Here is a 13,377-nt window from a genome sequence, read left to right as displayed (position 1 = left end):
TGACATTTATATTGGGGGACTGTCCTGCTGGGAGACAGACAGACAGACGGACACACAGTACATCCATAGCCTCGTGCACACACTCACGTGCACACCCACTGTACATCCACAGACTCATGCACACGTCTACACGGGCACTTGTACCCCCTTGGGACCACCCCTTCTTGCCCCTCTTACAACTACATGGTGCTCAGACCTGAGCCCTGCCCGCCTTCAGGACCAGCTGCTGCCCAGGTGTGTCCTGGCAGAAGCGCAGGGCCCAGCCCAGCTGCATTTAAGCCCAGCACCCAATGGGGCTCACACCAGCATCTCCAGGACCTGGTGCTGGAGAGCTGGGTCCGTCCTGTGCTTTCCTAGGGCTTTTTGTTTTAGAGCAGTATGTGTCTGCATACCTAGTGTTTGCACTGTGCTCGGGGAGTAGGACTTGTGCGTAAGACTTTTAACTGTTTTCCTTGTCTCTGTTTTTTTGTGTGTGAGTGGCGGGACTCAAACCCAGGGCTCACGCTTGACAGGCAGGCGCTGTACCACTGAGCTATACCTCCAGTCTTTAATTGTTTTTATTCTCCTTCTCAGTCCCTCCTCCCCCTCCCTCCGTCTCTAGATCCCCTTCCCATTTGTGAAAGGCCTAGGACCCTGTTTCCTATCATCTGTCTTTTATTTTGATGAATGTGCAAAGAAAATGCATTTATACACAGGAGTACTACTTTGCCATAGAGAAGGGTGAACTCGAATCATTTGTAGGAAAAAAGATGAAGCTTGAGACCTAATGTTAAGAAATAAATCAGACGCACAAGTTTTAAGGCTTTCGATGGAAAATCTCCAGAATGCCTGGACCCCTTCTGCCCTACCAGAGGTTTGCGGAGGTGGGGGATCATGACGCCTGTGGCAGCTGTCTCTGATTGTTCCCTGGGCCGAGATCCTCAGGATAGAAGGGGGAGCGGCAGTGGAGCGGCAGTGGACCGGCAGGGGGCCCAGCACTGGCCCCAGGCAGGGCCAGCCGCAGCTGCTGCTTGAGCAAGGGCAGTGCGGGACCTCGTGCACCTGTGCAGGGGTGAGCAGGTGTGAGTGGAGCCCTTTGCAGGTGGAGGAGGAATCAGGACGGCGCCATCTGCAGGAAAAGCATAAAAAAGATGCTGGAGGTGCTGGTGGTGAAGCGGCCCCTCTCGGAGCTCTGGGCCTTGCCGGGGGTAAGACGGGTGGAAGCAGGGGTCGAGCTGCTTGTGACAGGCAGCCTGGTTCTTCACGAGTCCTTCTGTCCCTCCCTCTGGCCTGCCGTCCCAGGCAGGGCAGTTCTCGCCGCCCCTGGGGCTGGGTGGCAGTTGAGGCTGGCACCGTGCTTTTCAGTTCTCCCTTCCGTTTCCTTATTCTGCAGCTGTGAACGCTGAGCTTCAGATTCCCTTGGGAGCACAGGCTCTGAGCACCTACAGCATCCCAGGCCAGGGCTCGCTGGTGGCTGACGGCCTCTGTGGAGCTCAGCATGGGGGTGGCAGTTTCTCCCAGGCTCTGCCACACACCTGCCCTTCCCATCCATGCCCCAGGCGCGCTCTGAAGACAGCACCTTATTGTCCAGGGCAGGACTGGGCACAGTCCTGGCTCAGGGTGGAGGCTGGCTGAGGGCCCAGAGCTGGCGGGCACCCCAGAGACCGGTGGGGCCAGGCTTGGGCAAAAGGTCACGCCTTCCTGCCCACCTCCACTGCCGGGTTGGAGAGAGATGTGCATCCTGCCCGAGGCCTGAGTCCTGTGAGGCCTGGCCACGGCACCTGGCGTCCTTTCCTGTGCCCAGCTCCCAGGGAATCTGTCCTCTACCCAACTCAGCAAGAAGTCCTTGCCCTCCAGCCCCACCCCTACCCCACGGCCCAGCAGCTGCCTCTGCAGGGGCACATGCCACCATGAGCCGCCACCGGGGATTTCAGGCCCAAGTGTGGATGCCAGGCCCAGAGAGATGCCCCAGTGGCCGCCCAGGCGAGAGGAGGGCCTCGGTCCAGAGACAGGTGGACACAGGACTGTCCCTGCTCCCGTGATCAGACGCCGATGGAACGGGGCTCTGGGCAGTGTCACGCCTGTTCTGAGTGACCAGGGCCTGACCAGCTGCCCACTCCGGGCTGGCGGCCTGCGGAGATGGCCCAGCTGGTCTTGGAGCCGTGGGCGCCTTGCTGACCAGCTTTTGCTCCTTTGCGCAGGGCTCCCTGGAGCCAGGGGAGTTGCTGCCAAGGAAGCTGAAGCAGGTCCTGCTTCCAGAGGCCTGGCGGGAAGTGGAGGGCCTGCTGCAGCAGGGCTCTGAGGTGGGCGGGGCTCTGAGGTGGGCGGGGCTCCGGGTGGGCGGGGCTCCGGGTGGGCGGGGCTCTGAGGGGCGCGGCATGGCTCCCAGGGGTCCTGAGGGCAGCCCGCAGAAGGAGCCCAGGACAGGGGACCGGCTAGCCCTGTTGCAGACATTCATCACACTCGCCGTGCTGGTGACAGCCGACCTGGCCCGGCCGGGCCTTGGGCAGGTCGCCAAATTCCTTCTTTAGAAGTCTGGATCTTTTTCCACCGGGCTCGGCCTCCAGCGTCCCTACATAGTCTCGCGGGGTGAGGGGAGGGGCTTCTAATAAAACCGGAGTCTGCGCGTCCCAGTAGCTGCCCTTTCTCAGTGTTAGCTCACGCTTCCCGCTTCACCTCCGGCTGTGTGAGGCCGTGGTGTCGCTGCGGCCTGTCCTGTCCTCCGGCGGCCCCTCTGCAGCCCAGTGCGGAGGGTGCCGTCCCAGGTGACTTACGGCTTTGATGCCCAACCCAGCAGCGTCTGGCTTCCCCTGGGCAGGCCTCGGGCATGCAGACACCGTCTGTCTTTGCTCACCACTTAGAAGGGTCTTATTTTGCCTGGAGTAAGACTTACATTATGTAAAGCTGACTTTTTGCATGCGTGTTCGCGTGCGCGTGTCGGGGGTGGTGCCGGGATGGGGCCCAGAGCTGCTTCCTGTTCTGGGCCAGTGCTGCCCCACTGCGCAGCGTCCAGGCCAAGCCTGAGGAGGTACGTAGCACTGGTAGCACGGCACGGCACCCCCACCTCCGCTTCCAGGGCTTCCGGCACCGCAGGGTAAATCTCAGCCCCTTAGCAGGTGGCCAGTGGGCCTCTCGCTCTGGAACAGTATCTGCCTCCTTCGAGGATGATGTTCTGTGTGGGTCAGTTTTCCAGCCTCCCCAGCCTCTCAGGCCCCTGAGGCCTTGGAGGCCTGGCAGGACAGCCATTCCTAGGAGGCCCTTCTCCAGACTCCGGCTGGTGGTGGGTTGGGGTGCCCAGGGCCTGCAGCTGGCAGGCTCACCCCTGCTCTGCCTGCAGGTGTACAAAGGGTATGTAGACGACCCACGGAACACCGACAATGCGTGGATCGAGACGGTGGCTATCAGCGTCCACTTCCCAGACCAGAACGACGTGGAGCTGAAGAGGCTGAACTCTGTATGAGGCTGGACATCCGGGGCGGGGATCTGAGGGGTGTCAGGGGTGGGCCTCAGGGGCTTCTGGGGAGGGGTCTGCCAAGCTCCTGGGTCCAGAGCTGCCTGGGACCAGAGACGGGGAGCCACAGAGTTCAGAGTCTTTTCTGGAAGGGGCGCCAGGGAGAGGCCAGAGCGTTTAGCAGAGGGCTAGGCGAAGGTCCTGCGCAGTTCCAGGACTGGGGGTCTCAGGGCTCACGGGGCGTCTCAGGGGCACCCCAGCAGGCATCCCTGTTCCTGTGTTGCAGAGTAAGCTGGCTGCACTTGGTCCCCATGCCCTCTGTGGTGGGTTCTGGGCACCTGGGTGGGAGTGACGGCCGCCCCTGTCCTTGCAGCACCTGCACACCTGCGACCCAGGTGTGTCCATCCGGTGGCAGGTGGTGGACAAGCGCATCCCACTGTATGAGAACCACAAGACCATCCTGCAGAAGACGGCCACTCTGTTCGGCGCCCACTACTGACTGTGCCCTGGAGCACACACCTATTGCCCGAGGTGTGTGCTGCCCTGGGCCTGTTGTGCTGTGGCTTGGGGACCTGCTACCCTGAGACGACCTGTGTTGGCTGGTGCTGCTGGCATCAGGGAAGGAGCCGGGCTCCTGCACAGCCTTGCCCTGGGCTGCAGTCTTCCCCTCCTCAGACCCGAGGTCACAAGCAGGGTGTCCACCCTGGAGCTTTCTAGAGAGCTGGGGGCCCTGTGGGGTCCCCCTGCCTGAGCCTTCGAGGACTTGGGGAGTGGTGCCTGATGTGCCCCCCAGGTGCTGGGGCCTGATGTGGACCCTGGCTTGGCCGGGGTGGGGACACCTCCGGAGACCTGGCTCACTGCCCTGCTGCCAGGCCTCAAAAGCACAGAGAGGCCGGCCCTGCCAGGAAGGGCAGGTGGGTGGGGTGGGGGACAGCAGGGGCCCCTGATCTGGATGCGGTGACTCACAGAAGCAGAAACCATGAGAGCTGGGAGACAGGAATGATGTAAAGCCGAGATGTTAAATCTCATTAATCTCAGGCTGGGCTGGCCGGCCCTGCAGCACTGTCCACAAATAAAGTTCTGGGGCGGGGCTACCAGGCCGCTGTGGGTGACTTCCTGTGGCCCCTGTCTCCTGCAGCACCTCTGTTGACGCCCCCAGGCCCAAACCTGGCTTTGTCCTGGAACCCCCCAGGCCCCTTCTCCATTTCCCCAGATCTGCTCCAGTGTCCAGTGTCACCCAGGCCTTCCAGGAACCCGACATGCACTTGGCCCACCCCTGCCTCCCCACAGGACGATGCTGCCCATGGCATCGGTGACCCTTCCTGGGGACTCTGGGCCTCAACGCCCCCCCCCCCAGAGCCCAGGCACTGGCTGGTCCCCCAGCCCTGCCCAGCCACACCTGTCTTCCACTGGCCCAAGCTCCAGTGCTGTCTTCCCATGCACGTGCACAGCCCTGACTCCCCAGACCTTTCCCTTGGGGGGAAGGTGGGGAAGGGGTGCCGTGGGAGTGTGACAGGGACATCCGGAGGGGTGTGCTGGGCCCAGGGGCGGGCTCGTGGCACAGCCGCCAGGAGAGGACTGTCGCTGGGCCTTCTGCTTTCCAGTGCAGGCTTCTGAGGTTGGGCAGAGCCCAGGATTCTGAGAGATTCAGGAATTCCAGGAGCGGAGGGGAGGTTCCTTTTGGCCAAGCTGATGGCAGATCTGCTCAGAGGGCACACGCTCATTGCCGCGCTCTGCCTGGGCTCCCTACCCACCCCTTCTGTGCTGTGTGCCAGGGAAATGACTGCCAGCCTGAGCTTCCTCTGAGGCCAGGGGCAGGTGTGGGGCTGGCACAGAGAGCTGCGGGCAACCCCAGTGAGGAGAGGGGCCGGGCAGCAGCACAACCCAGCCAGCCTGTGGCCCGGGAAGGCCTGTCTAACGCTGCTCTGCAGCCTCCCCCGGTGTGGGGAGGGCATCGCCGGCCGTGCCAGGGTGTTTATTCATTCCTCTGACTTTATCTTCTACGCCAGTCCCCAGAGACACACTCAGACCAAACCCTGCCAGAACATCCTGTGTCAGGGCAATTACCCAGCAGCTGCATGGCACCCCAAGACAGGTGCTGCATGCGGGCAGAACAGCGGGCACGATCGCCACCCCGAGCCCACTGGCTGCCACATGGCCCAGCTGCATTAGATGGGTCCGAAAACCTCGGCAGAGGTCTGTGTGCACAGCGCAGCCCTTCGGATCCTCGGACATCATCACTGGCGAGGCAGGCCACCCACAGGGAGCCAAGGGGACCACGGGGAACAGGCTGACACCAGCGCCAAGCCCGCAGTGGTCTGATCACGCCTGGAGGAGGATGTGACAGGTTGCAGCTACACACAACACCCCAGAAACAACACAGCAGAGGGAGGAAAATGGGATAGTGAAAGGACTGCATCCATCAGCTTCGCATTAAAAGATGAAATACAGGAGGCAACTGAATTTATTAAGAGAAAAGGTTAATTCGGCTCAGAGAGAACAGCAGCAGGGGCACGGAGAGGCGCCCCTCGACCACATCACTCCATGGCACAGACAACTCTGCACATCTCCAGAGGGGGAGGGGCAGAGCACATGGGCCCCAGTTCCTGGCTTTCTCCCTCCAAGCCCCAGCTCCTGAAGGCTCCACCCCTCCCCAAAGTGCCACCGGCCGGGAACAAGCCTTCGCCTCGGCATTCACATCATATACCGGGACCATTCCAGACACCAAGCAAAGGCAGGCCCAGAGGACAGGGAGCCAAGGCCAGATGGGACAGGTGGGAGGACAGCAGGAAGATGGTCCGGTCCCAGCAGACAGCCTGTCCCGTGTAAGCGACACAGCCAGGGACCACTACTTGCAGAATAACTGCACTGCTGGTCTGACTTGGTGTTGTGCTTTGTGTTCACAAAGCCTCGTGCACTCATAGCTTTTTCGGAGGTGGCTGAATCAGAGCATGCGATTGATTTGTGGTGCGGTGCTGAGGTTTAGGGTGCTGGGGTAAAGGGTGGGTGATTGCTGGGTCAGTCCACTGATTGGGTTGGCACCGCCCTGATCCCAGTAGCCTGGATACAGTGTAAGGGACAGAAAGAAGCTTGTCTCGCTCTCTCTTGTTGCTTTTCACTGTCTTCTGCCGCCATGAACTGTGGCCCCTTTGCCCTGTGCTTCCCTGCCTTGGAGGCAGCTGATTATGGACCGAAACTTCGACCAACTGAGCTAAATAAACCTTTCCTCCTCCAACTTTGGGGGTCAAGCACTTTGACTCAGCGGTGAGAAAAGTAAGTAAAACACTCAGCCTCACCTGGCTTCCTGCTCACGTCCTGTGTCCCGGGGTTCCACTTCTCTCTGAGCTGTCATTTCTCCAGTCTCTTGTGCCCATAGCGGTGACTCACTTTTCCTTCTCTAATGGGCTTCTCCGTTCGGAACACACAGTTTGTCACTCTAGTCTGTCCTTTGATGTGGCTGTGCTTGGTGCCCTCAGCTGTGATGAGGACACCCATGGGGCAGTGGCCACAGGAGCCAGGCAAGCCCTCTCCTTTGCCCACGGCAAGGCTGCTGCTGTCCATCTGCCTGATCATTGGTAGCCCTGACCCTATCACACGAATAAGGCATTTTCTTCACTGTAGAGCTACCATCTTTCCTTTGGGGTTAATAAATGTATTGAGGGTGGTACTGTGACACTGTGGAAACCCTGAAGGACATTAAGTGTCATGATTTGTATCTATCTCCCCAAAGCCTCACCCACTCAGAGGCGGGGCTTTGGGAAGCCACTGGGTCCTAGGGTATGACGCTCATCAGTGGATTAGTCCCTCCTCCCTTGATAATGCTGCTTCCTGCCTGCAATATCGTGGGTTGTCTCTGCTCTGCCAGGCCTTTCTGTCCTGTCGCCCTGCCTGTGGAGCCAGCTGACCGTGGACCGAGACCTCTATCACCTGAGTAATAATCCTCTCCTCTCTTAAATTTCGGGGGTTGGATATTTTGTCCCAGTGACCAGGAAAATAGCTAAGTAATAAAGACATACTGGGCTGAAAGTGAAGGGGCAGCAGGTGGTGTCCTACACTAACCGCCTCAAGTATGGCTGTATTAAGATCGGACGAAGTGAATTTCAAGCCAGAGAATCTAGGGTTAAAAGGGATGCTTCAGAGTAACAGGTTCCATTGTTCAGCAACCCCTCATAACCTGAACATACAATTTTCAAAAGGTGCAAAGCAAAAACTGGTGGGACGCCAAGAAAAGTACCAAGTTTTCGATGCTATTTCTTTTTTTCTGGTGCTGGGGCTGGAACTCCTGGTCTTGTACAAACCAGACAAGCACTGTACCACAGAGGCACACCTCTGGCCCAGGACTCCTGCAGAATCAGCAAATCTTTGATCAGAGTCACCTCAATACCTCTTCAGTAATGAATAAGTGAAGTAGACAGGAAGTTGGTAATAGTAGGAGCTACTTCATAACAGTCAGGAGCTGGGATGTAGCTCAGCGGCACTAGTGCCTGCCTGGCAAGTGCAAGGTCCTGAGTTCGATTCCCGGTACAAAAAATAAATAAATAAAATAACACAGTCAGCAGCCTTGACCTCACAACATTCAAAGAACATGTTGCGTGACAGATCACACATTCAAGGGCAGACAGCAGCTCTGAACCATAATCTGGACCATAAATGAGTCTGAACAAAATTAAAAGGACCCAAGACATCAAATGTGTCTTCTGAAAATGACAGACTGAAAGCAATAATCAATATCAAACGAATCTCTGGAAAATTCCTGAATGTCTGGAAATGTAAAACTACGCTTCCAAACTCGTAAGTCAAAAAAAGGACCCCAAAGGGAAACTATAAAGTATTTCAAGCTAAGTGATAACAAAAATACATGATATCAAAATTGCTGGGATGCAGTTAAAGTAGGACTTAGCGGGACGTTCATTGCTGAGCTGATGGAAGTGAACGAAGGGAAGAAAGGTCAGAGAAGTCAACGAAAACAAAGAAAAAGTGAAACAGTAGAGAAATCAGTGAAGCTCCAAATTGGTTTTTTGGCAAGATCAATAAAGTTGATAAACTTCTATCCTGATTTATCAGTCTAAAAAGAGCCAAGAACCACCCAAGTCAGGAATGAGAGAGGTGACACCACTCACATTCCATTGTTCTATAGGTATTGAAAGGGTGGTGAGGGCAGATTAAGGAAAACTTTATGCTGATGAATTCAACAACTTCGATGAAACGGACAATGCTTGTGTGATACAAACATTCAGTCAGGAAAACAGTAACCTCAGCAACTGTGTGAGACTTAACCACATTAAAAAATATTACCTCAGGGCCAACTGGCATTTATCTCGAGAAGACAGGCTGATTTAACACCTCGCGTCAGTGTTATTCACCATGCTGTCAGACTGCAAAAGAGAGATTCTCAGTTGATGCAGAAAAAAACAAAATCCAACAACAATTTCTGGTTAAAAAAAAAAAACAACAAAACTTTAAAAAGCTAGAGAAAGGGTATTTTTTCCAACAGTCATGAAAACTGATTGTCCATACCCAGAAAATAACCTTGAATTATATCTTACACATACACCCAAATTAAGTCAAAATGGGACATATAAATTCCTATAATATTTTTGTGATTTTGGATTAGGCAAAGATTTCTTAAAAGAATGATCCATAAACGAATTTAAGAAGCTAAACTGAACTTTCTCAGAATTAAAACTTCTACTCTTTAGAAAATAAGAGAATGAAGGACAATCCACAAACTCAGAGAGACTATGCACAAACCACATACCTAATAAGGGATTTGTATCCAGGGGGACAAAGAATTCTTAACAAGAGGAAAAAACCCAAAACCCAATCAAACCAAACCCAAAACCTAAAAACCTAGCACCATTAAAAGTGGTTTCAGTAGAACACTTTCCTAAAGAAATTATCTCCGATGGCTGGCAAATAAACAGATGAACTGGGCATGGTGGCACATGCCTGGCATCCCAACAGGAGGCTGAGGCAGGAGAATTGCTACAAGTGCAAGGCCAGCTTGATTTACATAATGAGTTTAAGGCCAGCCTGGACTACATAGCTAGACCCTGCCTCAAAACAAACAAAAGATGCCCAACGTCATTAGCCCCCAGGGCAACCGAGTCAAAATCACAATTCAGTACCCACTACACCTGCTAGAATGTCGGGAGAGAAAAAGCCCGCCCACACCCGTGTTGGTGAGGATGGCTCTTGGGCTCCGTGAGGCTGTGCAGCCCCTCTGGCAGCGCCTTCGAGACAGGTGCAAGTGGTCACTTGGTCCCACCCCCACCCAAGCTGTTCACTCAAGAAAACAAGCTTTTGTCCAGATTCCTCCGCGCGGCACCTCAGTCCTGCGCAGGGGTCCCACACACCAGGAGCCAGTGTGGACGGGGAACAGAGGCCACCCAGGACATGCCCGGAGAGGCTGCTGCGCCCTGAAGGCAGGACCCACGTCTCAAAATAGCCACGCCAGGGGAAGAGGCCGGATAAGGCAGGAGTCCATTTACGCAAACCAGAAATGCAAAGCAGTCTGCGGTGAGGAAAAGCAGACCGTGCGGCCGAGGGGGACTTGAGGTGTCTCCTGAGCTGGCTGCGGCGAGGGTTTCGCAGGGGCACGCAGACGTCAGCACGGATCACATTTAACCGTGGTTTACCGTGTATCCATGACACCGCCAAGGCTGTTTACAGAGCCCTGGGCGGGCTGAGGTCCAGCTGCAACGCCGCACCCCACCCTCGCTGCCCTCCGCAGACCCTGAAGTGCCCCGGCGACCGCGTCTAACCGCGCTTGGCGGGTCAAGGATCAGCAGGCGCAGCCCACCCCCAAGCAGGGTGGGAGGAGCCTATGCATACCCAGCCGGCCGGGGCCGTGCACGACACGCCCACCGCGCGCTCGCCAGCTTGTGTCCGCACCCCATCTGAGGGAAAGCCGGGCTCCAACCCCGCCCAGGCCTCCCGGAGCCCCGCCCCTAGCCTGGCTCTGCCCCCCAAAGGGCCACTGGCCCTTTAGCCCCGCCCCTTTCCAGGATCCTCGCCCTCCGCAGGTCCCACCCCTTTCAGTCCCGGCCCCTCACCCAGCTGCGGGCCCCGCCCCTCCCTTCCCCTGGGCCCCGCCCCTTCGGAGCCCCGCCCCTCCAGCGACTCCCTCCCCTCTCATGGGCCCCGCCTCTCCCGTAGGCCCCGCCCCTCCCGTAGGCCCCGCCCCCGGCCCCGCCCCTCCACCCGCTGCCAGTCCCGCCCTGCAGCCGGCGCCCTCCCCATCCCGCGCGGATCGGCGTGGACACCGCCCGGTCTCCCCCGCGCGTGGCGCGTGGCCTGTAGCCCCGCCAGGCTCCGGGAGCCCCGCGGCGGCTCAGGTACCGCCCGCTGCCCCTTCCGCGCACATCCCCGGCCCGGCTTGAGCCCCGCCCCGGCCGCGCGCCCGCCAGCTCCACTCCCTTCCGCGCCCGCCTTCATTCCTGATTGCGATTTTTAAGGATTTTTAAGGTGTCGCTGTCCGCGGGTGCCGAGCGATAGGCAGGTCACACCCCTTCTCGCCCGGGATCGCCTGCCCACTAGCCGGCCCCACCTGCTCCATCGGCTGGGAAGCAGCCCGCGCATCCCGGGTCGCCACGCGGGGTCGCCACACGGAGTCTCCACGCGGCGCCGGGGCGGGGGTCCCGGCTGGGTGTGACAAGGCCTGCCGGGCCGCGGCCAGTGCCCGCTGTCCCCGCTGCTGCGAGCGCTTATCAGGGTGGCTGTGGGCGTCTCCAGGAGCAAGGGACGGGCAGGTAGGTCCAGGGGGCGCGACCTTCGCCCTAGTGCCTCCTCTGAGCGCCGGCAGGCTGGATGACGTGCTGCCCACTCCTCCCTGCCCTGCCTGTCTCTCTGCTTTAGAGCGGATCGCACCGCTCCTGTAGACATGTGAGCAAGGAGTTCGCACCTGCTTTGGGTGAGCCCTGCGCTGTGCCCGCCAGCCGGAGCCCAGAGGAGGCACCTGTCCCAGCTGAGCAGGATGGGCCCTAGGGGAAGGCAGAGCCCCAGGCCCCCACTGGCCCCTGCCCAGCGCCCTTGGCTCTTCCTCCTGCTCTGCCTGCGCCTGGGCGCCTCCTGCCCACAGGCCTGCAAGTGCCCTGACCATACAGGGCCTGTGGCCGTGCACTGCAGTGACAGCGGCCTGCAGGAGGTCCCTGGGGACATCCCCGCCGACACCGTGCTCCTGAAGCTGGATGCTAACAGGATCTCCCGTATCCCCGACGGCATCTTCCAGCACCTGCACCAGCTGCGCGAGCTGGACCTGTCCCACAACGCCGTGGAGACCATTGGTCCTGCTGCCTTCTCTGGCCTGGCTGGCGGCCTGCGGCTGCTAGACCTGTCACACAACCGCATCCGGAGGATCCCCAAGGACGCCCTGACCAAGCTGGGTGCCGAGATTCGCCTGTCCCACAACCCGCTGCACTGCGAGTGCGCCCTGCAGGAGGCGCTGTGGGAGCTGAAACTGGACCCCGACTCCGTGGACGAGATGGCCTGCCACACCTCCGCGCAGGAGGAGTTCGTGGGCCAGCCGCTGATCCAGGTGCTGGACTCAGGCGTCAGCCTCTGCAGCACTCATCACAAGACCACAGACGTGGCCATGCTGGTCACCATGTTTGGCTGGTTCACCATGGTCGTCGCCTACATCGTGTACTACGTGCGGCACAACCAGGAAGACGCCCGGAGGCACCTGGAGTACCTGAAGTCCCTGCCCAGCGCCCCCGTCCCCAAGGACCTCGGCAGCCCTGTGCCCTAGTGCTTGTGGCCTGCAGGCCACCGTCCTCCAGCTGCCGTGGACTTCCTGGCAGGTAGAGACTATGTGTACTTTTGCTGTCCCCAGGGAGATGGGCGTGACTGCAGCTTTGGCCCAGAGCTGGAGTTTGGCAGGTTCCTTCATGTGCTGCCCCTGGCCACTCGGTGGGGGCGGAAACCGAGTTTTGGAGAAGTGTGGACTCTCACACCACAGCCACGATGTGGTCCGGCTGGGACAGGAACCCAGGCTGCCTGTGGTGACATCCGTGCCCCGGCCACCCTGCCAGCCACTCCCAGGGCTGCCTTTGGGACGCAGATACACAAGCAGTGGCTTGTCTTTGTGTGACCCTGAGGCCCCTGGCACTGAAGTGTGTGTCCCACTTCCAGAGCAAAGTCCTGGGGACCCGGTTCCCCAGGGAGGGGGAGGGCCGAGCTTGCCCTGAACTTGGCTCTCAGTGCTGGAGTGACCTTGGCACCGAGGTTTCAGTGCACTGAAGGGGAAAACACGGAGAAAACCAGAGAAAGGTCCAGACACACACGGCCCTGCCCGCGTCCGCTCTGGCTGTGCCCGCTCGGTGGAAGGAAGGCCTGGACTTGGTCACTGCCGTGCCTTGCTTTTCTACGCGCTAAAATCCCAAACGGCCCTTCTCAGAGGACGGGAGGACCGAGGTGTGACCTTTCCTGGCTAACCCACCGGATGCTGCTTTTCCTCGGCAACAGGAATCTTCTCTGTTCACCTCTACTGCCAGTAATCTCAGAGCACATTTACTGCTCGGTTTTCTTACCTGTGTTACTTCATGTTCAGGGTAGATGCTACTTCCACCTATACGGCTCTAATTTTACTTTTTACTGTCTTTTTTGTATGCGTGTTTATATTTAAACTACTTCAAATATCTTCTTGAGGGGTGGCAAATAAGTGTAAATTGTGTGTGGGCTCAAAGCGTACTGCATAGATGCCTCGGCAAGCAGAAGCTCGGCGTTGATTAGGGTGTGTGTGTCTGGAAGGCGTCGTGTGACTTGCGGTGGGGGCTGTGTAAGGCATGACCTGGGCTGGCGATCTCACGGCCCCACTGCAGTGTCAGTCTGGAGGCCCGGTCCCTCAGGTGTGAGTAACCAGCAGAGCTCGGTGGATCAAAGCAGTGATTCTTTAATCTTGGTGCATGAGAAGGGAACCACTCACAGATTTCAAAACTCTGCGGCAG

General features: G+C 58.3%; 2 protein-coding genes and 1 long non-coding RNA gene across 7 annotated transcripts in view; 2 read left to right on the top strand and 1 right to left on the bottom strand.

The window, feature by feature from the left end:
* The window catches only part of Trpm2 (transient receptor potential cation channel, subfamily M, member 2), a gene marked incomplete at its 5' end in the record, with an annotated part of 48,284 nt that extends 43,742 nt beyond the window's left edge, over positions 1-4,542 (top strand). For all 5 annotated transcript variants that reach the window (XM_013505330.1, XM_005375861.2, XM_013505324.1 and 2 more), the window contains 4 exon segments: positions 1,082-1,187; positions 2,181-2,282; positions 3,317-3,433; positions 3,804-4,542. In XM_013505330.1, coding sequence (XP_013360784.1) covers positions 1,082-1,187; positions 2,181-2,282; positions 3,317-3,433; positions 3,804-3,929 — 451 coding nt within the window. In that variant the 3' untranslated portion in view covers positions 3,930-4,542.
* On the bottom strand, positions 680-10,345 carry LOC102026393. The gene is made up of 3 exons (XR_259637.1): positions 10,265-10,345; positions 8,726-8,805; positions 680-1,108 (listed from the first exon to the last, which is right to left on the bottom strand). It is a non-coding gene; the product is annotated as an uncharacterized LOC102026393 (long non-coding RNA).
* A 310-nt stretch (positions 10,346-10,655) lies between these two features.
* On the top strand, positions 10,656-13,088 carry Lrrc3 (leucine rich repeat containing 3). The gene is made up of 2 exons (XM_005375859.2): positions 10,656-11,181; positions 11,288-13,088. The coding sequence occupies exon 2, from the start codon at positions 11,406-11,408 to the stop codon at positions 12,177-12,179; it is 774 nt and encodes a 257-aa protein (XP_005375916.1). The 5' UTR covers positions 10,656-11,181; positions 11,288-11,405; the 3' UTR covers positions 12,180-13,088.
* The last annotated feature ends 289 nt before the right edge of the window (positions 13,089-13,377 follow it).

The sequence above is a fragment of the Chinchilla lanigera genome, unplaced genomic scaffold (assembly GCF_000276665.1).
Source record: "Chinchilla lanigera isolate Chin_1 unplaced genomic scaffold, ChiLan1.0 scaffold00006, whole genome shotgun sequence".
NCBI classification, from domain to species: domain Eukaryota; kingdom Metazoa; phylum Chordata; class Mammalia; order Rodentia; family Chinchillidae; genus Chinchilla; species Chinchilla lanigera.
The sequence above is the reverse complement of the archived record's forward strand: the minus strand, read 5'-3'. Positions and strand labels throughout refer to the sequence as shown.